Below are 21938 nucleotides of genomic sequence, written 5' to 3' on the forward strand. Positions count from 1 at the left end.
TACATCTGTTCTTGTGCTTCAAGGGCAGGGCATATGTTAAAACTTCTTCTACTGTGGAGTTATGAGCAGTTGCTTTGACTGGGAGTCCATTTCTGAGTAATCCTGTTATTTAGTGCAACAGTGATCAAGAAGCGGAATCATGTCAGGATGTGGCACCCAGTCACCAACATCCTATTGCTCTCTGTTACCATTGAAACAGAAGAGAATTGCAGTCTGGAAGATGGGCTGACACTTGGTGGCTGTCTTGGCAACAGAAAAGCTTGACTGTGTGAGCAACACTTCGACATCTTTAGTTCTGGAGCAGTTCTGTCTTTAAGGAAGATGATTCCAAGTCGTGCTGGGGTAGTTGAAGCCCCCCATGCTCTTGTGCACCCCTCTGACAGAGGTTAATGCCCTGAGACCAGAAAGGCTGGATGAACACAGGTGTCTGCTTCTCAGCTACTGCTGAGTTAACACCCAAAACCCAGCATCAGTTACTCATATTAATAAGCAGGCACAAAAATCGTAGTGAGAGAGCACCTGTGTTCTCCATGGGAAGGAGAAATAGTAGAGTTAAGTCCCACGGGGAAATATAAATCAGAATCCCCGTGGACAGACTTTGACAGGTAGAGGTGCTCACTATGTAATATTTAGAGCGTTTCAGGATCAGATATTAGTCATCTGAAGATAGATTTGGGCTTGTAATGTGTTTGGGGAAGGAAAAAAAAAAACAAATAGTCAAAATAGTCACATACGGTGTCTACAAAAAGGAAAAAAGAAAACATTAAGTATTTTCCTAAATGTAGTGTGATTTAGTATGTCACACATATGAATTGTACAGCTAGATACTCAAGCAGAAAAGCAGACAGGCAACCTCATAAAATGTGTTTTCTTGTGGACTTCTATTTCAGGTACAAAGTTTAGTTCATGATATACATATTTAAAAGATGCCTTAGTTTGGTTCCTGTGGAAATATGTATTCTATATGGAATGTTTGGTAAATATTCCATATTAAAACCTTCTTAAAGCTTCCCTCTTGGGATAACAGCACAACCTGTTGGTTCCTGAATCTGTATGCTCTTTATAAGCAGGCTGGAGTGAATGTCTTATGTAATAAAATGGAGGGGTGGGGGGGGGTTAATTCTGAAAGAAATAGCTGCAAACATCTTTCAAATCTTGGTTATTGTCTCTTTGAATGAAGAATTGTCTTGCTTTGTCCATAGCTTTCTGTAATTTAGGTTCAGAACACTCTGGTTTCTGCTGCTTGTTATTCATTTGCACAGCACATAGCAATCTCCTTTTATTAACCTTTCCAAATGGTTTTGCAGGTTGTGAAACTGAAAGGTCAAGTCCTGTCTGTGATGTACCGATTTCGTACCAAAAACCGGGAGTGGATGCTGATCAGAACCAGCAGCTTCACCTTTCAGAATCCTTACTCCGACGAGATTGAATACATCATCTGCACCAACACTAATGTAAAGTATGTGCCCTTCCAGGTGCTCATCTATGTGCTTTGGAAAGAACCAAAGCATTACTTTTTGCTGTTCAGCAGTGTAAATGCCCATTCAGGTTTTTATGTTACTAGCCACATTTTGTTTCTCTGTACCAATCTGTAGCAGAGCTTTTCTGCATCACCAGATCCTGCAGCATAGCTGCTTCTCTCATCCTGCGATGCTTCCAGGCCTTGGCTGCACAAGGAGAATCCTCACTTATCTTTGTTGTCATTAGGCAGGCCCCTTGATCTCAGTCCAGGCTGCTTTAAACTAACACAGAGCTTCCGGCAGCAGACCAGCTGTCCTGATATTGGAGAAAGGTTAGCCTGATTCCTAAGCCAAAGAGAAAATTACATGTGTGCTTTAATAAGTATCACGCAAGAAAACAAGACTCCTGCCTCTTGTCCGCTGTGATCTTACTGTTACCCTGGCTATCTTCTCCTTGAGCCCTGCTTGCTCTTGCAGCCTATGAAAGCAATGGCAATATGATTTCCTAGTAGGCTGAAGTGGGAAGGGCTACTCTACTCTCTCTGTTAACATCTGGTAGAATATCCCTAAGTATGGTGATAGATCCAGCCCTTCATACAAAAAGGGGAATGGAATCATCATGTATTTGAATAAAAACTTTCAAAAATCTGTCATTGGACTTTTTAGAAGGAGGTGGAATTAGTGAGTGTCTCATTCTGTAGCTGATAGAACTGCTTCTAAGGAAAAGTCTGGCTAGGAGTATAGCAGGGGTTTGTTGCTGTTTAACTGAGCAGAGAAGATTTCAGAGCCAGCAGCTGCAGAAGCTAATCTGGTCTTGATAAAGCTGTTGCTTTTGTAGTTGTTAGGGTTTTTTTTTTTTTTTTTTTTTTTAATGTCCTTTTCATAAATATTTCCTCTTTCTAGTGTAAACTTAAACTATTTCTAAAACAAAATCTACTTCTGGTCTGACCAGGGTTTTTTGGTGGCTTATTTGTTTTTCTTTTTTGCCAAGTGTTTAACTTTGAGGAAATTATTAGATTTAAAATCTCAACCTGTTGGACTGTGTAATGGAAATGCTGAATAAGCAATCTACCAGTGGAGATGCACAGTGAGAATTCTACTTGGAAAACCAAAGCCCCAGGGTGTTGGCATTTCATCTTAGAAATCTCATAAGTGTCTCTGTGTGCTCCCTGACTTGGTGCTGAAGAAAGGTATTTGGACATGACACCATGACACATACCTGGGGTGGAAGACCTGTCCTTTCAGCATCTTGAAACCCATCATTAGAATCAATTTGCTTAGATCTTTTGTGCTTTAAAAGTTAGATTTAAACAACCAAACAGTTCATTGAAAACAAGTAGCCTGAAACCAGGGATGATCATCTTCCTGATACTTCCTGCACTGATATTTCCACATTTATGTTGCCCCATATCTCTTTTCAAAATGATTTGTTTGCAAAAAAGACCAGCAAAGTAGATGGTAATTGCTGCAGTCTGTCCTAGGATGGCTTAATTGTGCTTTGTTCCCAGGAGTCCACAGCTCAGAAGGTGGAACTGCAGACTGCATTGTGTTTACTCTGGGAATGCTTCTTTCTGAGAGTCCTCTATACTGTTCAGCTTGGCATTGCAGCAGTCACTGAGATGAATAGGGTTGTGCCAGATTCTGGCTCCTGTTATATTTCTTTTGCTGGGTCTGAATAACAACCCAGCAATGCTGCCCTAATATGGAAGTTGCCTGCTGCTTCTTTGACAGTGGATGTTCCTTCTTTTCTCTTGTGTTGAAAATGTTCTGGTCCTATGGCAAGATACAGCCCATTATATGTCTGCTTTTGAATGGTAGAAAGAATGCATTATTCAAACTGTTTTCTGTTTTTCTCCCTGTGCTCTCACACTTCTCAGACAGATGTCCAAAGAGAACTCACTGTATTGTAGTGCTGTTCCAGGGATATATCTTTGCTTTTGCACATTTGGGATCATGTTTTGACTTTCTATTTCTTAGATGCCTTGAGACATTATTTGGCATGGTAACTGCTGCCTTTTGCCTCCTCGTTCAGCTCCTGCTCAGGCTGGCAGTTCAGTGCTGTTGGCCATCCAGGTATGTCAGTGGCTGCAGCCATTGCTTTGGGTCAGGCAAAGTGCTTCACCTGGAGACCAAGCACTGCTGCCTTCCACTGCACAGCTACATGTAGAGACACTTTATCTCTTACTATGATAATGTGGCCAGCTCCAGGATATATGAGCTTGAGGGGAAAAAAAATTCAACAAGCAATTCAAAAAAAGGCAATGTATACAACAAATCTAGGTTTAAATAACTTCTTATCTGAAAATAATTAAAATCACATGGCATACATCTTCCCCTCTCTCTCTCCATTCATGGCATAGCTCTCATATTCTGTTGGTCAGCGAGCAGTGTTTTCCCAAAAGACTGCAGAGGGCAGTGGTGGATCCAGTTGTGGAGGGATTCATTGATTATTGTTTGTTTTGGTTTTGCTTTTCTCTTTTCTCCCTTTTTCTGCTCTAAGGATTTTCCTTTAGAGCTTCAAACGCTCAGCTTTCCAAATCTGCTTTTGGTGCAGAGTATATTGGGAAATTAGGTTCAAATGTTCACTTAGTTCCTTGCAGAAAAAAAGACAAGAAAACTCTCAGTTTCACTGGGGTACAGTCATCCAAGAGAAACTTCCTGGAGAAATGAAGCATTTAATGCTTAGCATTTGTGCTGTGTTCGGCTGAAAAGTCACCCGTCCAACCACATCTTCCTGTGCATTTGAGGCTGTTTGATTTCCAGAAAGAAATAATAATTGGGATTAATGTTTATCTAACAGAAAGTACGCAGAGCAGCGTTTGAATGAAATAATCCATCGTGGTGACAATGGAAGTCTTGAAAAACAGGGAAATCAGATATTTTTCTGACTTCTCTGGAAATACTGATGTTTTAATTTTTGTCAACCCCGAAGTCCTGTGTTCCTTTGCATGCATTTGTGGATCCTCCAGATGCCCTGAGTTTCCAGGTTTTCATCTTGGAGCCAGCTGGCTCGGGTCACTGCTGGAGGCAGCCTGCAGGATGAATCAGCCGTTCCTGGGGAGAGCTGCTCCCTAGTTCTGATTCTCTGGGGCCAAAATGCTGTTGAGACCAATTCTTCTCTCTTGGGTAGGGATGCTAAAGATCCCCATGCCATCTGTGGGCTGCCTGATCCATCACGGCATGTGTAAGATGGGCCCTTTCACAGCAGTGACTTGAATACTGGACAGAGAGGAGTTTCAAGACTTCCTGAAAGAAGACTATATGAGGGCAGTGTCAAGACTTCTATTGCTGCCTTTTTGTCCAAAGCAGGGAAATGTGTGTGCCTTTCTATTGCTTTGATGCCTGAAAAAGCAACAGGTTGTGTTCCATGTTTATATGGAGAGATTAATTCAGCTGAAATCCTCTTCAGTGTCCACAGGAACTGGTTCAGAATATTTCCTTTTCCTCCAAATGGAAGTAAAATTGAATTAACTGCCAAAAAGCTTCAGCTTTGCAAAGGGCTTTCTTGCTCAAGCCACACACTGTCCTGGTTTCATACTGGATCAAGGGGTGAGCCTGGAATTCTGCAGCATGGGCTGGAATTGTTGACTTGGGCAATACCTTACTTGCTGTGTTGGGTATCACACAGAGCCCAGAACTTTCTCTTCCATTTACTCCTTTAAGGTATGAAACCAAAATAGAAACCAAAGATAGTTTGGCTTTTGGTTTCAAAGTCCAAAGGTTATGGGATCACAGAATCATAGAATTGTCAGAAGGCAGTTTCAGTTTTGCCGAAACTGATAGCATGTTTCTGTTTGGTACCACCTTAAAGAAACAAGCTGGCACCCCATGCCTGAAGGGATGTGTGTCTGCTGCCATTCCATCAGCAGGGCTGGTGGGTGACATGCCCACAGCAGCAGTCTTCAGCTCTCCCTGGTCAGATGCTCCAGGAACTGCAGTGTGGCTCCTTTCAGGCTTCAGACATCATTCAGACTATCTACGCAGTAGCAGCAAAGATGCTAACCTGGCTTTGCATTCCAGACTTTGATGCAGTGTAGCTTACACAGAGCTCAGGAAGAAACACTCAAGTATTTGGTGTTTATAGGAAGTGGATTTAGTAGGTTGTTCACTGAGATCTGTGCTGTTAACACAGTGTGATAGCTGTAATGTATTGCATGAGTATGGTATGAATATTTAATAAGTATCAGAGATGATAGAGAAGGGCAAAGGAGCACTGAGTTACAGGACTGCCTACAAAACAACTAACTGGTGAGCATGCTGTTTGGTTTGGCTCATTTGTATGTATATAGCTGAATCAAGAAAACATGCTTTCTACGGAACAGAAGAGACCTAATGTGCTGTTTATTGACACACGCACCAAGGCATTGGTAGTAAAAACAAATGAAACAGTGTAATTAGCTTTCACGTTAACAACAGGATTTGATGGGTGTTTATTATCCACAGGGCGGTATTTAGAAAAACTTCCCCATAGATTTACCATGATTAAATTACCTCCCATAGTTCTGCTGGAAGAGTGTGCATTTTATGCTTGCAAACAAAGAATTTCTTTGCGTTCCAGAGGTAATTTTTTAGTTTCTCTGTTGGCTGAAGCAATGTGGAAAATCCATGCTTCTTTGGTGACCTGGAGGAATGACATTTTTGCTTGTTACTCATGGCACAAAAGTGATTCTGTGTACTATGTACTCTACAAAGTAACGCTAGCAGAATGTGTTTGGCCATTTGCTCTGATCTGGTGTGTTGCAGGTCACAGATTTTTGTCTAATTTGCCACTGAGCCTAATAGTAGCTAGTGCCTGTGTGAAGAATTACATGGAAAAGCAACAAGTCAGGACTGAAAGGCATCAAAGGGTGGAAAAGGTTGGAGTGGTCCCTCCATTGCTGTCATGTTGCTCCCAGTCTGTTTTATTTGGTCTCAACATTTGTCTCAGTCCTTTGACGTGTGACCAAAATTATATCCTAGTTATCCAGAGCTTTGAAGTCCACAATCTTGCTATTTTGGAACATCTTGCCTGCTGTAACTGCTCATCTGTTAGGTGACTTTTTTCTTCAGAAAGAAGTCAGAAACATGCAGAACTGCAACCACTGTCAAGTATCATTTGCAGCTATCAAGCTCATTAATCCAGCTCCAGTGTTATCCTCATCTCTGAGTTTTAGCATCATTTTGAAGGGTTTATATTTCCTTTGATAACTAGGCAAAGAACATCATATGTACAGCGTGCATCCCTAAGCTAGGAGTAATCTTGCTGATTGTGACCAAGTGACAGAAAGCAGCTTTTACTGGAAAGTGCAGAGCATTCAGGTAATGTGTCTGTACAAAGAAAATCATGCATTGGAGGGTGTAATCTGCAAAAGACAAAGCATTTAGTCACAAAATATTCCAGTTCCACGTCTGTGCCACTAAAACCTTTAACCAAAGTTCTCTGCAGGGATTCAGATATTCTTCCATGGGAAAAACCCAGTAGCATTTTTTGAGGGACCATTCCAACATTTTCAAAGTCAGCAGAGTGCCAGAAGCCGAGTGTTGTGTCCTGTGTTATCAAACAGTTACAGAGTGCATGTGGATGAGCTGCTGAGGATGGGGTTTGAATGGCAGCAGTGTGCCTGCTGTGCTGGAGCTCAGTGCTGCCCTGAGCAGCTCTCACACTGCAGTCCCAGCTGGGACTTGGGGCACACATGGGTTTGATGTGTGAATTTGTCTTTTCCAATCTTAAAAAGCGAGTGGATAAAAGGGTTCAGAACATCACTGTGCTGGGTACATGACAGCTATAAAAAAGATGCATACATTTTTATAAATAATATTTGTGCATATTGAATGTGAATATCTCTGAGTGGTCACCACCTGCTTGTTGTCCCTACAAGTCTTCATCTGTAGGAAATGTCACCTGTTGGTTATTTCTTGTGACTTCCAATGATTTTCTCTGCTGGTATTGCTAATTGTTGTAGTTAAAGAACAGTGCCTCATGCTAAACACAAATCAAGTGCATTTCAAGCATCTGCAGATGCTAAAGTTCTTTGTTCTGGCATACAGCCCCCAAAGTTTATTGGCTCTGGCAGTTTCTTCTGAAGTATTTTTCTATTACTGCTGCACATTTAATTTTTTCCTAAGTTCATATAATTGGATTAAAGCTATTACTTCCAGTGATTCTTATCTCCTTTGAACAACTGACATTTTTCTGTTTGATTAGCTTTAGCAGGAGGCTTGTGTTTTCTGTAACATTTGTCAACACAGATTTATTTTAGGTAATGCTTTCATTTACAGAGTAGTACAAATTTATTTCTTGATGTTCACTTCCTTAAAAGATTTCAGAAACGAGATAGGATGTGGACTTGGATCCTTAGGAGAGTGGAACTGAAGAATATTGAAGAGATTTTATTACGAAGAAGGTTTTATATTCAGTTCTAACTCATCAGACTGTTCCATGTGCCATTCAAACAGGGTTCTGATCACTTTTTTCTTATTAACTAGTATAATGCATTGGTGTTGCTGGACTTTTCCTGTTTACTTCAGCAGGATCAGGGAAGAGGTTTGGCATACTCATCCTTAACGTGAGGAAGATGTTCGTGATGGTTAAAAGTGAATCCTTAAGTCACGTATAAGGAGGTTACGTTCCATCCTCCATTACCTACCCATATTTCTGTGCTGATACAGAAAAGCTCTTCATGTGCCATATTACATTCTGTGGTGCAAGTGTTCTGAGTGTAAATGCTTTCAAAACGGATGAATCTCAGAGGAAAGGACTTAATGCCTGAGAGACATTTCTGTCAGTATTAAATAAAAGACTGCGGCTGCCCGTTTTTCTGTATCTTAATTGTTTTTTGTAACAACATCATTTTGTTTCCTTTGCAGGCAGCTTCAGCAGCAGCAAGCAGAACTTGAAGTACATCAGAGAGATGGGCTGTCATCCTATGATTTATCTCAGGTGAAGTTTCTCAGTACTTTTTATATTTGTGCCTCTAATCTTTTAAAATGTAAAGCATTGGCAGATTTCAGCGAAATTAAAGATGCAGTGTGACCCTCCCTGAACTCCTTTTTGTGAGATGTGTTGGAGGGAATTACCTTCCTCTGTGCATCTGTACAGGTGCCTGTTCCAAGTATACCAGCTAACGTTCATGAGAGTGGAAAGTCTGTGGAAAAGCCGGATGCTATCTTCTCCCAGGAGCGAGATCCTAGATTTGCTGAGATGTTTGCTGGCATAACTGCTTGTAAGTGGTGTTTAATTTTTCACCCTGTTTTAAGTTTGGTTACATGATGTGGAGCGCAGCCATGTGAGAATGTGCTGCATGACAGAGAAATTTCCAACAAGGTCAGTTTGCAGCGCATTTCCAGAATTTGGGGTATTTCCCCCAAAGATGTAAAACTCAAGGGGTAAGAACAGCTATCATGTGGCCAGTTACTTATTGCTGTTCATTTCACAAAGGGATCTTAAGCACTGTTCACAGATGGTAATCATTCTGAGCAGAATTTTCAGTTTCCAAGTATATATTTTCTTTCTTAGACAGCAGATGTGAGTTCACCTCTCTAAATAGGCATTGATCAAGAAGGTTACCAAGCAGCTGTAAGCATGCAATTTTTCATCATATCAGAAGCTTCCACTTTGATGTTTTGCATTGGTATGCATCTGAGAAATAGTTACATTCTTCTATATTTCAAAGAAATTACTGTGAGGACTGAGTGCTCACAAAGTGCCCTCAGTGAAGCATTTCCCAGCCGTGTTCCAAGAGGTAGCAGCCAACTTGTCAGCTGGGCAGACATTCCTCTAGCTCACTTCAGCTTATGTTGCCTGTTGCCCTCCATTGAGAAGACTGACAGCTGAAGGGGTCATCTGAAATATATCTGTAGGAAATAAGGCTCATTATTTCCACTGCTCGTGGAAGAACTTGTTAATCGTTTATTGTTCTTAACTGTCCCCACTGAAAAATAGAAGTTTTTACATTTGTTTTAAGTAAATCAATGTGCAAATGTCACGCAGCACATGAGGGAGACAACCACAGGGTTTGGCTCCAGGGGTGCTGGGAGATGACCTCACTGCATTGGTTCCTTGTGTCTGTCATGGCCTTTTCTAACAGAGAAGGTAGTGGAGCTGCAGGATAGCCCTGGTACTCTGTCCTCCTCTTGCTCTTACTCTTAACTTTGTTATTCTTGTTCATCCTTTTCCGTCTACTCTAACAGTGAGTTTACAGCTGAGGCCATAAAAGGGGTCCATTAGAAGGTAGCAGGACTCTAACCTTAAACACTAAAATATGTTTTCCCAAGCAAGAACATTCTGCTTTTTGGCTGCCTCATTGGCTCTTTCTCAGGCAGCTCTCAACTGTGGGGAGGGGTTAAGGTTAAGGGTGCAGCAAGCTGTGAGGTGGCTGAGAGGTTATGTTCTTGGAAATGCCATTTCACTTTTTATTCTCATCAATTTACAGGGTATGCTTTTTTTGGTATCTTACCATGTCTGAATTTCTCATGGGAGCTGTGATCAAGGTCTTCTCTGAATGATAAAAAGAAATGGTTCTCAGTCGGAGATGAGATAGGCTATCCAAAAGCAATATTGACGAACCTGTGTGCTGCTCGCAAGACTTTTCATTATGTTGGTACCAGATCTCAAGCTCTGCTATGTTCTGTAAAAATACAGGTTTGACATACAGGAATTGTTGGATAATCACATGTGGTGGCCACACATAACTAAAAACTGAAATGGAAAGAGGAGGGCTGGAGGTGCCTTGTGGTGCAGTTCTGACAGAGGTGTTCATTCTACAGGCAGAAATACTGGTCCTGCTGCCACAAGAGTAATGGCTGACCAGTAAAGGGACCTTGGTGTAGGAAAGGGAGTTAAAAAGAAGTTGGAATAAGGATGCAGGTAAAGCACCAAAACAAAGTAGATATACAGTGTTGTATGGTAAGGGCAGTGAAGTAGTGTGGCAAATCATGAATGGGAATAAGAGTTCTTAAAGCTGATTTAGCTGCTTGCAATTAGTTTAGCTGTTCCCTTTGTCTTGGCTTCATCCCGCAGCATGGACCCGCTAGCTGCCATGGTAACTTTTCTCCACTTGAGGAATTCGAGTTCATTTAGAGCGTTTTCAGTGCTGCTGTTGAGACGTTTTCAAATGGCTAAAATAGTTGCAGGATTTTGGCTCAGCCTGTTCCAACCCTGAGAGCTTGGTATCCCAGCAAAGGGTGGCCTTAGAAAATGAGAGGTTTCAAACAAGAATTACACTGCTGAAGGGGGGGGGGGGGGGAAGGGGGTTGGAGGGAGGGAGAGAGAAAAAGAACAAAAGAAAAGGAAAACAAAAAAGAGGCAAAATCATCTGCCCTTCCCTTCTTCTTGGAGATGTCCTTACCCCAACCCATTCTCAATTAGTCCCTCCTGCCATATGCACAACTTTCTCTAGCCCTTGTCCCCTTGTCCTCATTTCTCCCTGCTGTTTTTATATCAGAGTGTAAGTTTGCAGCCCAGACTGTGTTGAGCAGGTTGTAGCCAGTGAGGAGTTTCTACAATTTCCTACACTGAAGAGGAGAAGCAATGCCAGCTTGCCTCAGTAGCATACATCCTCCTTCTCTGAAGTTCTTGTGATGTAATTTGAGGTGAATTCTTCATCTGTGAAGGAGATATTAGATACTTGTTAAGAAAATAACATAATAAAAACTTAGATAACAGCAAAGAGGTGGTGTGTATTGGAGATCCTTGATGAACCAAGCTCACAAGATCTCTGAAAGGTAGAGAAAGCTACAAAATACTTGTACTGGTTGTGAGCTGTGTGGGCCTTGTGTCCGGGAGGGCATTGTGAGTGGGAGAATGAAAAGAGCAAAGGGGAATTTGAGGAGGCAGACTTGATTTCTCAGCCTGTCAGAGGTGTGTAGCATCAGGTGGTTGCAAAGCCATCTGTGAGCTGTGGGTGTTTTACACTTGAAAATAGTAAGGGAAAATGGGGAAAGTGAATAAGGGGTGGTGAAGCGGATCTTTCAATTATTTTAAGAGAAGTAAATAGCAGTGAGGTTTCCCTGGGCTTCAGAATAATTCAGCTCAAGAAGATTAAATTAAGGGACTGAATGGCATTGTTGTCTAATTCAACTAGAGATTGATCTCCAGTTGCCACATTAAGAGCAGACTATAAAAGTTAATGGCATCTCCATGTGTGTATTACTCACTATGTTACTCTGTCTTTCCACACCACTACAATGCCTGCACTGTATTTCTTGGCTCTCCCCAGTCACGCATAGAACCCTTGGCTGAATGGAGCAGGGGTTCTATGATACAATTCCTTGGTGCATTTAACCCTGCTGCTGCCTCCATACAAACGGGCTGCAAGATCTGGAGCAGCTTCCAGTGGACACCACGAAGGTCTGGACTGTGTGACTGCAGGGCATGTAGCAGTGTCATGTTCCATGCAAACAATAGCATTAATGAGGTACATCCTGGGGAAGGGCTGTGAAGTACACACAAGCCAGCTGTGTCTCTAATTTCATATTGAATTGTCATATGGCTCTTTTGTGTCATAATGTACTCCACAGGGCTTTTTCATAAAAGTTTGAGAAGGGAAGAGCAATCCCTGCTGTGTGTATACGTTGCTGTTTTCTTTAAGTAATTTTTCTTGTCCCCTAAGCATTTATTTTTCTTTCATTCACTTTTCTTTTGTAGCAGATAAAAAAATGATGGCCTCAGCATCCACAGCAGGAAACCAGCAGCTGTATTCACAGGGAAGCCCATTTCAGCCAGGACATTCAGGAAAGAGTTTCAGGTACTGTAGTCCAGATCCTGAGCACTGAGTGCAAGCTGTTTCCTTCAATTTGGTGGAAACCACACTAACCTATAGCAAAAGGGCTTTCTTTGCCTGTATGAACTTATCTTCTTGTATCCTTTGCTCCTACATGGTGTCTCTGCATGTGCGCTAGGCTTACAAGCAGATTTGGTTTACTCAGATAAAAATAGTGACTGCTAAGTAGATAGTTGTTGCTGTGACATTGGTAAAAGATAAGCAGTAACAAATCTGAGAGGTGATGGGGCAGGCTCACGTGTCTGTCTGATGAACATTCACCCAACTAGGAAGGTTCACAGATTTACCCAGAGCTGCTTTGTGCTGCCTTGTGCTGCTTGTGCAGGCTGCCTCAAGGGCTCTGTTTGTCAGTGATCCAGTCTCGTGGACTCCAGTATTAAAAGGAATAGAAAGTTTGTTTAGAATGCCAGTATGCTCGGTAGTTCTGTAATGTTTTAAGTCATTTTTCATTAATACAGAAGGAACAGTTCTAATGTGATCTTGATTCTGAAAATTTCAATATCTGTAATACTATATGTACACTGGGAGTGTGTCCTAAAGCTGGGAACTGTGTCTGTTTCTTCAGTTCGTCTGTGGTACATGTGCCTGGGGTGAACGACATCCAGTCGTCTTCATCATCAGGCCAGAATCTGACACAGATATCTCGCCAGCTAAATCAGAGTCAGGTTGCCTGGACAGGAAATCGCCCTCCATTTCCAGGACAGGTATCAGTCAAAGCTGTTCTGTTTTCATAGTCATTAGAGATTTGCAGTCCTTCTTCTTTTTATTTGAGATTTGCTAAACCTCGTTTATAACTTGATTAAATGTACTTCACTTCTATCATTTATTCTCAGAGATAAATCCATTCCTCCACTTCTGTTCCTTGACAGGTTATAATAACTTGAGACAGCAGCCCTATGTGTAGCTGCATTTAGTTTGTAATAATGTTCATAATATTTACAGTTGCTGTGCTGACATAAATCCCAATAGAAGGTCTCAGTCTAGCACTTATTTTTGTGTGCACCAAATGAAATAAAAGAGGACAGCTGTTATGATTTACTATTAGGCTCACACATTAATTCTTTCTTGCATCCGGCAATATTATCCACAGTTAGAAGCACAATCAACAAGTGGTGCATCCAAATACAGGTGTGAATTTGGAGCAGAGGGCACTGAATCTGGTGCTTTCCATTAGCACTGCCCAGTGCTACTCACACTATGAGGCATGCTGGAGGAGACAGCACGTCTTTCCATGAGGTGCCCCACAACAGCATCAGGGCTTCATTAACCCAGAAGTCACCTCTTGTTCTTGTGTTAACAAGAATAAAGTGCTTCAAAACAAAGAATAATATGAAATAATCATGTTCTGACTATCATTAATGCTGTTCTTAATCACTAACTTTCCACTGTTTGGTAGGTTAGAATGACATCTTAGGCTGGGTGATAAAATACCTTTTGAGTAACTGAGTTACTTCCACGTTAAACACATTGATGCTGCCCAGCCCTCAGTGTGCCATGGTTATTCTGTCACACCTGTTCAGTCACATACATTTGTAAGCTGGCACTTTGTTGAGTAATATGGAGGATTCTAAAAGTGACGTTAAAAAATTACTCATCTCTCTTTCTGTCCAAGTCAACAGAGTTTATATGTGAGCATGAGGAAATTGGAATTCATTCATTGTAAAGAAAGAGTTAAGCCTTGCAGAAGTAACACATGCTGTCCTTGTCATTGTAAAAAAGCTTTAGAAATGGACAATGTCTTAGGTTGGAAATGAGCTGAAGAATTAATAGCATCTTCATCATGTTATATGCCTGTTGGGATCTCTCTTCCTCCCCCAGATTCATTGCGTTTGTCTCAGACAATCTTCACTTGAGCACATTGATTGCCAATAGCAGCTCACATCATTAAAGCATCTAGAGATGTAATCACCTTTTATTTCTATTTGTGGAACTGGCTAGGCAGTGTTTTTCTTGGAACTTCTGCATTTGTTCATAATGCAGGAGATGGGAAATAGTTTATTAGCAGATTTTATCTGTAGTGTTACTTGTTGTTGTAGCACATGGTTTTGGATGACATGCTTCACCTCCCTTAGTCTCAGTATACATCTCAAAGCAGTCTTGCAGTGTTTAATCATTTGTATAACATTCGTGGAGATCCTGTGATGAAACCATTATGTAGGTGAAAATGACAGCAAGTTGCTTTTTAATACCCTTGAATTAATTTTGCTGCCCTGTTAAATCCAAGTTGGACTGTTTGTTCCCTACTCCCAGGGATTGTGATTCACACTACCTCCCAAATTTTTTTACAAGGCAAAATAACTTTGTTCCCTGTACTCCTGAGGCAGGGAGTGTAAGCAGATCATTATCTTCTTTGGCCAATTTTCCCCAAGCACTGGTGACTCTAATCATCTGAAAACTCCCTACATTCTACAAGACAGACAGATAACTGTGATTTTCTTGTGGCACTGCAAAATCAAAACACATGGCAACTAATTTTTCATAGCTCTTCAGTTTGAGATTAATCTTTGTGATAGAGGTGAAGGAAATCTTGTTTTTACCAGTAGCTCTTATTGACTGCATGTAAGTTAATAAGCAGGAGAGCCATAAGTGTTGATTTATAGCTTCTTGTGTTGCCTTACGCAGCAATATGTTGGCTTTGACAGAAATTAAATATGACTGAGATGGGGAGAAAGTGCACATTCATATCTGCAGGATTTATGTAGTTTATGCTGTGTATTGTTAAGAACGCGCGTCTGTAGAGATGCTCTTCAACAATAAAAATAATTCCTTTCTTTTACCCCGTATTCCTCAGCAAATTCCGTCTCAGTCTGGCAAGGCTCAGTCATCTCCCTTTGGGATTGGGACAAGTCACACCTACCCAGCAGATCCATCATCATACAGCCCACTTTCCAGCCCTGCCACCTCTTCTCCAAGTGGGAATGCCTACTCCAGCTTAGCAAACCGAAGTGCAGGGTTCGGTAAGTTTTGAACAAAGCAGCACAGAAATGCCCATAAAAATGAAACGTTGCGGCATAAATGGAATTTAAAATCCTCCAGCTTTGTCTTTTGGTGCTTCAGTTGGGAAGCTTGGGGTGTGAAAATGTTCTGCTCTCGTTTTATGCACAGCAGACTGCGATAACCTGTTCCCTCCGTGATGCATCCTCTACATCCAGCAGACTTCAGAATGTTGTGACATTCTGTAATACAAAGTTGCATCTTTTTCCCTGTCAGTTGTGTCATAAAAGATTCATGCATTGCTTGTGCCACTAATACATCTTCCCAAACTGTAGCCAGAAGGTTCAGTCTCTACTTCTAATGATAACACCTAAATGGCACGATAAAATTTACATTCTTTCAGTTTTTCAACTTCTCTGACTGCACAGTGTTATCCCCTTGTCTGGGGATGGCTTGCTGCTATTTGGCTGGACACAGGATTGTGCTGACCATGCTGCCATTTTGGGAAGTGGTTTTCCTTTTCTGTGCTCAGCTAGTGGATTTCAGACTGTATGACCCCTTGGTGAAGATTTCTGGACTCCAGGAGTACAACAAGATTCAAGAGTAAAAAAAAAATTGAAGGTTCGTCAGTGATAAACACACACAGAGTGCATGGGAGATGTTGCTGGCTGATAGTAGGCTGCAATTCCAGAAAACTTAGGTAGAATCATAGTAATGGGTGCAGTTTTTCACTTCTTTCTTGAGACTATGACAGGAACAGATCAGCCTCCCTAAGTTCAGTCCCCTAAGTTCAGTCCTGTGCTGCGTTGCTTGGAATAAATACAGTAAAATGGAGCTTTTCCCGCAGAGCTTATTCATGACTCCATTTTCATTTCCATTAGGCTTTGTACATTTGTTTATGAGACAGCCTTGCATTTCAGGCCTAAGCTACTTGGCAGGAACCCTTTCACCTAATGAGAAACATTTCCTGACCTACATCAGTTTGGATGCTATTAATAACAGCCTTCACAAAGACGAATGTCTTCAACCTCTGGCTTGCAGTCACTCTTTTGCTGAAAAGGAGCATCATTTGCCTCACTGACTTAATTTCAGTTTATTCTTCTGAGAAAACAAATATTGCAAGTTTTTTTTTTTTTTTTAAGAGCTACTTAAATGAATTTTATTTTGGCTAATAAAACGAATATAGGATTTCTGAGTCAGCTGAATTATTGTGTAGTAATGTCAGTAAGGAAGAGCTGTAATTGTTTACTTCAGATGTGATGGAAATACATCACTGCAGCCTGTATATCATCCTGTGAAACGTTCATTTTATCTGTTTTGCTTGGTTCAGCTGGTAGTCAGAAGGATTGAAGCACTGATTATGGAATAGTAATTGATTTGACATTACAGAGTCTGGTTATTGGAGACCTGACGTAATATGGTGCATGGAAGTTTGGCATCCTTGGAGGAGGTGCTGATTATCTGGGACAACCAGATCTACCAAGCTGGGTTGCCTGTAGCATGGGGAAGACAGGCAAAAACTGTAGGAATAGATATTAAAAAAAAAAAAAAAAAATAGAGGGAAAAGTGTTAGCCTCTCAGGAAGCTTTCCAACATGCTAAATCTTAGAAGGAGATTTTGACAGTGACTAAAACTGTCCAAAAATGTATAAATTTGGGGCCAATCTGTAGAAATAGAGGACAAAATGAATTCAGCTTAGTCTGAGCTGTGACTGCTCATGCAGTGTGTGTGTAACAGATGACTGAATTAACGTGTGTGGCATCATATTTTTTTCTGGCAGGTTATTTGGAAGAAATCCATCTCCCTGAAGTCATCATTTTAAATGTATTTACCATAAAACCTTGCTGTTCTTATTACACGGCCTTAGTCTTTAAAAGAAATTGTCACCATAATAAGATGATAATAATTTGCTATAAGCTACATGTTAAATAAATCATTTTGCAGCTGCAATATTGGCAGCTAAGATGGTGTAGCTAACAGCACTCCATATTTTTAATAAAGCAATGTCTACATTTAATACAGCAGAGCTGTTGCCTGTTGATCTTACTATTTTGACATCATATACAAAATGTGAAAGTGCTTCTCAGATGAGAACTGTACGCCCACTGCTGTAGAAATGATTAGGCTTTTTAATTAAAGAGATATTTGGATGCTGCAGTTTGTTTTTTAAGTGAAGCGGCAAATGAATGGCACTCAGGGTCTTTTTCAGGGGATCATTTGCAAACATAGGTGTTGGTGAATGAAGTCTCCAAAGCAGCTTTCCCAGGGGCTGCTCTCTGACTTCTGCCTTTCCTCTCTCCTTCCAGCTGAAGGTGGTCAGAGCAGCAGCCAGTTCCAGGGGAGGCCGTCCGAAGTCTGGTCCCAGTGGCAGAGCCAGCATCACAACCAGCAGAGCGGAGACCAGCACTCACACCCACAGCCCAGCCAGACCGAGGTGTTCCAGGTGAGCAGAGCCCAGTGAGCCCTAAATCCCTCTGTCACTGCTGGTTCAGATAACTGTGGCTGTCAATGAGCTGGGATGCTAGCAGGGCTTCATGCAGTTACCTGTTAGTGTGTGCTGCTGTGGGTTTGTGTTGCTCGTGCCTGCTGTTAGCTGGAACTGACTGCTAACTAACAACTAAAACTGTTTTTCTGTTTTATTTTGTTACAACACTGGTTTCCCTGTACCTGGGGTGTGTGTATTTTGCAGGGAAGCCATGAAATGGTGCCAGTGTCTTTCTTACATTGTTGCTGACCTCTAAAATCCCAGTCAAGTTCAATTAAACTTCATTTCAATTCTCCTTGATAGTTCAAGCAGGAAAGGAGTGTGATATTGCATAGATAGTGTCCAGTAATTTTTTGAAGCTAAATCCAGTCAGATGTCAGATAGCTGGTAAATAATCCTCTTCACCTACCTAATTTTGTTACATCAAGTACAATTTTGGGCCATCACTATAGGTGGAGTGAGTCTTAACAAGTTAATAAGTTCTTGTCCTTGTATAACTTGTTTTTAATTTAGATGAAGACAGTTTGCAACAAAACAATGGAGGTAAATGCAGAAAAGACAGCTCAAGCCCCGAGTAAGGTTTTGATGTGGGGCACCTGATTATCTTTTAAACAGTGAATTTCCCTGCAAGACTGGGCTTGTGCTCAGTTGCTCTCAGGAGCACTGCAGAAGAGGCATTAGCCTGAAAATGTTCCTGTGTGAAAGCAACGGTTCATTCACACAAACAAATAACATCACTACACCTAGAATACCTGTCTGCATGCCATGTGGCCCAGACAAGATAAATCTGTTGTATCTTTCCCTAAGCAAAGTTTAATCACTTTGCATGTACTTTAAACCAAAAGCATCTTCAGGGTGATTTCAGTGAGCTGATGGCAGCAGAATTCAATGGCCTGCAGAGACACAGGGCTCCCTCCAGGCACTGTCTTGTGTCTAAAACAAATGCTATATCCCAGCAAATATTTTATGAAATTATGGCATAGGAGCGCCAAGGATTAAATGGGAAAAAGGAAGAATTGGATTCACTTGAAAGGCCTTCAAGAAGTTGCTGGTGCTGTTTGTGCCTGAAGCCAGCCCTAGGTTAGGTGGACGTGAGGAGAGAGGCAAACTCGGAAGAGGAGCCATCCTGCCAGTCTGTAACAGGAGACATTGCCTCAAAGGCCCCAGCAGCAGAAATGCCTTGGAGAGGATGGGAATTGAAACAGGTGGGGGCAGATAGGGCTTCCCATTGTCTGGGGAGGAATGTGGGGAGAGGTAAAGGCTGACACTGGCAGCTTGGAAGCTGCTGGTTCTGCCCACTGCCTTGTTTTTCACCGCTGGCAGCAACGCTACTGAGAGCTTGGATGGATTTTCATCTTCCCTGTTTTTGGGGTGACTGCTCAGTACGCAGCTATTCTCAGCAGTTATTCCTTCAAAGAGCAGATCTTATGCATTTTCTCTGTTTGCTCTTTGGATTTTGTTTTATTGTAAGGATAATGATCCATCCATGGCGAAACTTGGCTTTACAGTAAGAGCTTATTATTGTTAGGACTGACAGGAAAAGCAAGTGTAAACTCTTAGTTTTCTCAGCAAGAGATGTCTTTTCCCTGTGGCTTCAGTCTCCAGCTGAGAGGAAAGGTTTAGTATTTTTGAAGCCTCCTGTGGGGAACTCACTTGGCTCAAGACACGTGGGAGCAATTACCATGAAATCCCATTTCTTCTGAGAAGTTTCCACCATTTCCTCTGCCATTGAAAGCACACGAAGGCTGCTTTGGGCAGCTTGTCAGGCAGGGTGGGTGTGCAGGCTTCAGTGTCCCTCAGAGCAGCAGTACATTCACTTACAGAGCATGCGTTGCCACCACCGTGCTGACATAGCAGGAATTCTTGGTGGTAGGGTGCAGGAGTGTCAGAGATACTGAATACTGCTCATACAGTGCTGCCCTCAGTGAAGCTGCAGAGTTTCCTTCTCTCCATGTGTAAGTGCCCAGTACAATGGGAATTGTTTCAGCCTGTGGAGGAGTATTATGGGACGGCTCAACTGTGGTTTACTCAGAGGAGCAATCTAAAGCTGACGTCCCACATCCTGTTCAGAAAGCTCTGGCAAAACATAAGCAGCACGTAAACCTTAGCCCAGTACCCTGCACAGGTCCGTTCTCTCCTTATTTACCTAACCTTTTGCTTTTTCTGGTTTTACAGAATGAAAGAATGAACAGGAAACAATTTGTGTCTGGATAACACGTTAGAAAGTGACACATCACTTTGATTTTTCCTTATCATGCAGGACATGCTGCCGATGCCGGGGGATCCAACGCAGGGTACTGGCAACTACAACATAGAAGATTTTGCTGATCTGGGCATGTTTCCACCATTTTCTGAGTAGCTTGTGAAGCAGAAATGGAAGCTCTTCTTCAAGGCCATTTCAGTATATTTTTGGCTCTGCTTTTTCTGTGTTGCATTTCTGTAGAAGCTACTAAACCAGAAGATGCTCATATTTCAGATAGTGGTGTAGGGCTTGCTCTCTCCTCCACGGGCTGCGTTAGTGCCGACAGAGGAGCTCCAGCTCTTGGTAGTGTTCATTGACAGCTCCGTTATATTTCTTTTTTATTTTATTGTCATCTACCTCAGAGATGAAAAACTTTGATTAAAAAAAAAAAAAGATATATATCTCTGAGTCTTAAATATTTGAATGTGAATGATACCTAATACTTCCTTTGAATGGTAATTTTTAAATAGATCACGCAGTAACGAAGACTAACAGAGAAAAGGTAAGGTGGTGTGTTATTACAGTGCCTACCACTCAATTTCGATGCCTTGCTTTAAGCCTAGGTTTCTGGAAGCAGACAGAATATTCTGTTTTCTTTCATTCTTGTAGTTTTTAGTTCACTTTGAATGTGAGATTAAGCAACATAATGTAGGCCTCTCTCACCAGAAGATTCAGCTCCAGCTTTTCTAACTTAAATTTGAATGTGTGTACATTTTGGTACTTTCTGTATATCTTGTGATGTATGAAGTGATTTCCTGTACTGGTTTCTTTTGCCTTTTAATAGGGTCTATTCTGGAGTGTACTGAGAGGGCTTGATAATACGTGGAGGCTTTAAATACTGCAGGAGCCTCCATCACTTCACGTAGTGTTCTTACTTTTAATTCAGGTGGTTATCTGTTCAGAACAAGCATTTACTTACGGAAGCTATTAGTCTGTTTTTGCACTGAATTGAGGCCTGTGTAACTCTACACATTTCTCACTGGCTACTTTAATTTTGATTGTTCTTGCTTTCCCAAAAATACTCCCTCATAAAAATAACTGTAAGCCCATCAAGATTGCAGTTTCTATATTAGCTGCATTTCCTTTCTGTGAAGTACTTTTTGTATTGTGAAACCTCACGTTTTAGCAGTGCAAGGTGGTGGCCTATTACAGTGAAATCATTCAGGCTCATTTGCTGTAAGCAGTGAGATGGTTTTGTAGCATACACTTTTTTAGAGTTGGTAATGGTAATGGATATCAGTTGGACTCTTGTCCACTGTGTACACAGTGATAACTTGAATTTTTGCTTGGATTCCCAAGCAGTCATTTCTGTTAAACCCTGTTAACCCTTTTCTGTTAAACACTGGGTTTTCACCTTACAAAGTGTTTCGAGTACTGGCTATTCTGAATGCTGTGTGCTTTTCCACAGAGGTAAGTTCATCAGTCTTCCTTCAGACCTAGTCATCTACCATATCCATTCATCAGAAATGTGGTAGCAAGTTTTTTATTTGCTCTCATGCATGTGATGATTTACAGGAGGTTGGGTTTGTAAGCTCAGCCTTTTTAATCATTTCTTTCGGGGTGGCAGAAGGCATTGCTCAGAAAGAACAAGGAGCCCAGAGTTCCTGCATGCAGGTTTTCTGCAACCTTTGAGGTCAGAAAGATTGGGAAGCTTCCCAGAGCCTTTGCATATTCAGGAGCAATCATGGACCTTGAAACAGGAAACCCCATCTAGATCCCAGTATCCACAGCCCCACATCTAGATCCTAATGTTCACAGCAATTCATAGACTTCACAGCACTACGGTTTAGCTTTTCTAGCTCCTCTTGAGTCATGGGCTGTGTTCCAATGGAAAGGACCACGTACATTACTGTAGTCCATGTTGCCAGGATAACATCTTGGAAAAGCAGGCAGGCCCCTGTCCTGCAGTTTGCCCTGGCATCATGCTGAAAGGCAGTGCAGGCTGCCAGGCCAGCAGTGGCACAGGGACCATGGGGTGTTTTTCCACCTTCCTTTGCTTCCCCAGACCTCAGGCAGAACAGCATGTAGTTTTCAGTATCCAGGAAGAACCTTTTCTA

General features: G+C 41.7%; 1 protein-coding gene across 1 annotated transcript in view; it reads left to right on the top strand.

Annotated features, from left to right (window-relative positions):
- ARNT2 (aryl hydrocarbon receptor nuclear translocator 2) overlaps positions 1-19998 on the top strand; it is a gene marked incomplete at both ends in the record, with an annotated part of 88207 nt that extends 68209 nt beyond the window's left edge. The window contains 8 exons of the mRNA XM_079540927.1: positions 1308-1459; positions 8307-8379; positions 8539-8662; positions 12085-12184; positions 12786-12924; positions 15012-15177; positions 17461-17597; positions 19900-19998. Of these exons, the coding sequence (XP_079397053.1) occupies positions 1308-1459; positions 8307-8379; positions 8539-8662; positions 12085-12184; positions 12786-12924; positions 15012-15177; positions 17461-17597; positions 19900-19998 (990 nt within the window). The remainder of the gene's footprint in view (positions 1-1307; positions 1460-8306; positions 8380-8538; positions 8663-12084; positions 12185-12785; positions 12925-15011; positions 15178-17460; positions 17598-19899) is intronic.
- Positions 19999-21938: the final 1940 nt, after the last annotated feature.

Source organism: Tetrao urogallus, assembly GCF_951394365.1.
Source record: "Tetrao urogallus genome assembly, chromosome: 11".
NCBI classification, from domain to species: Eukaryota; Metazoa; Chordata; class Aves; order Galliformes; family Phasianidae; genus Tetrao; species Tetrao urogallus.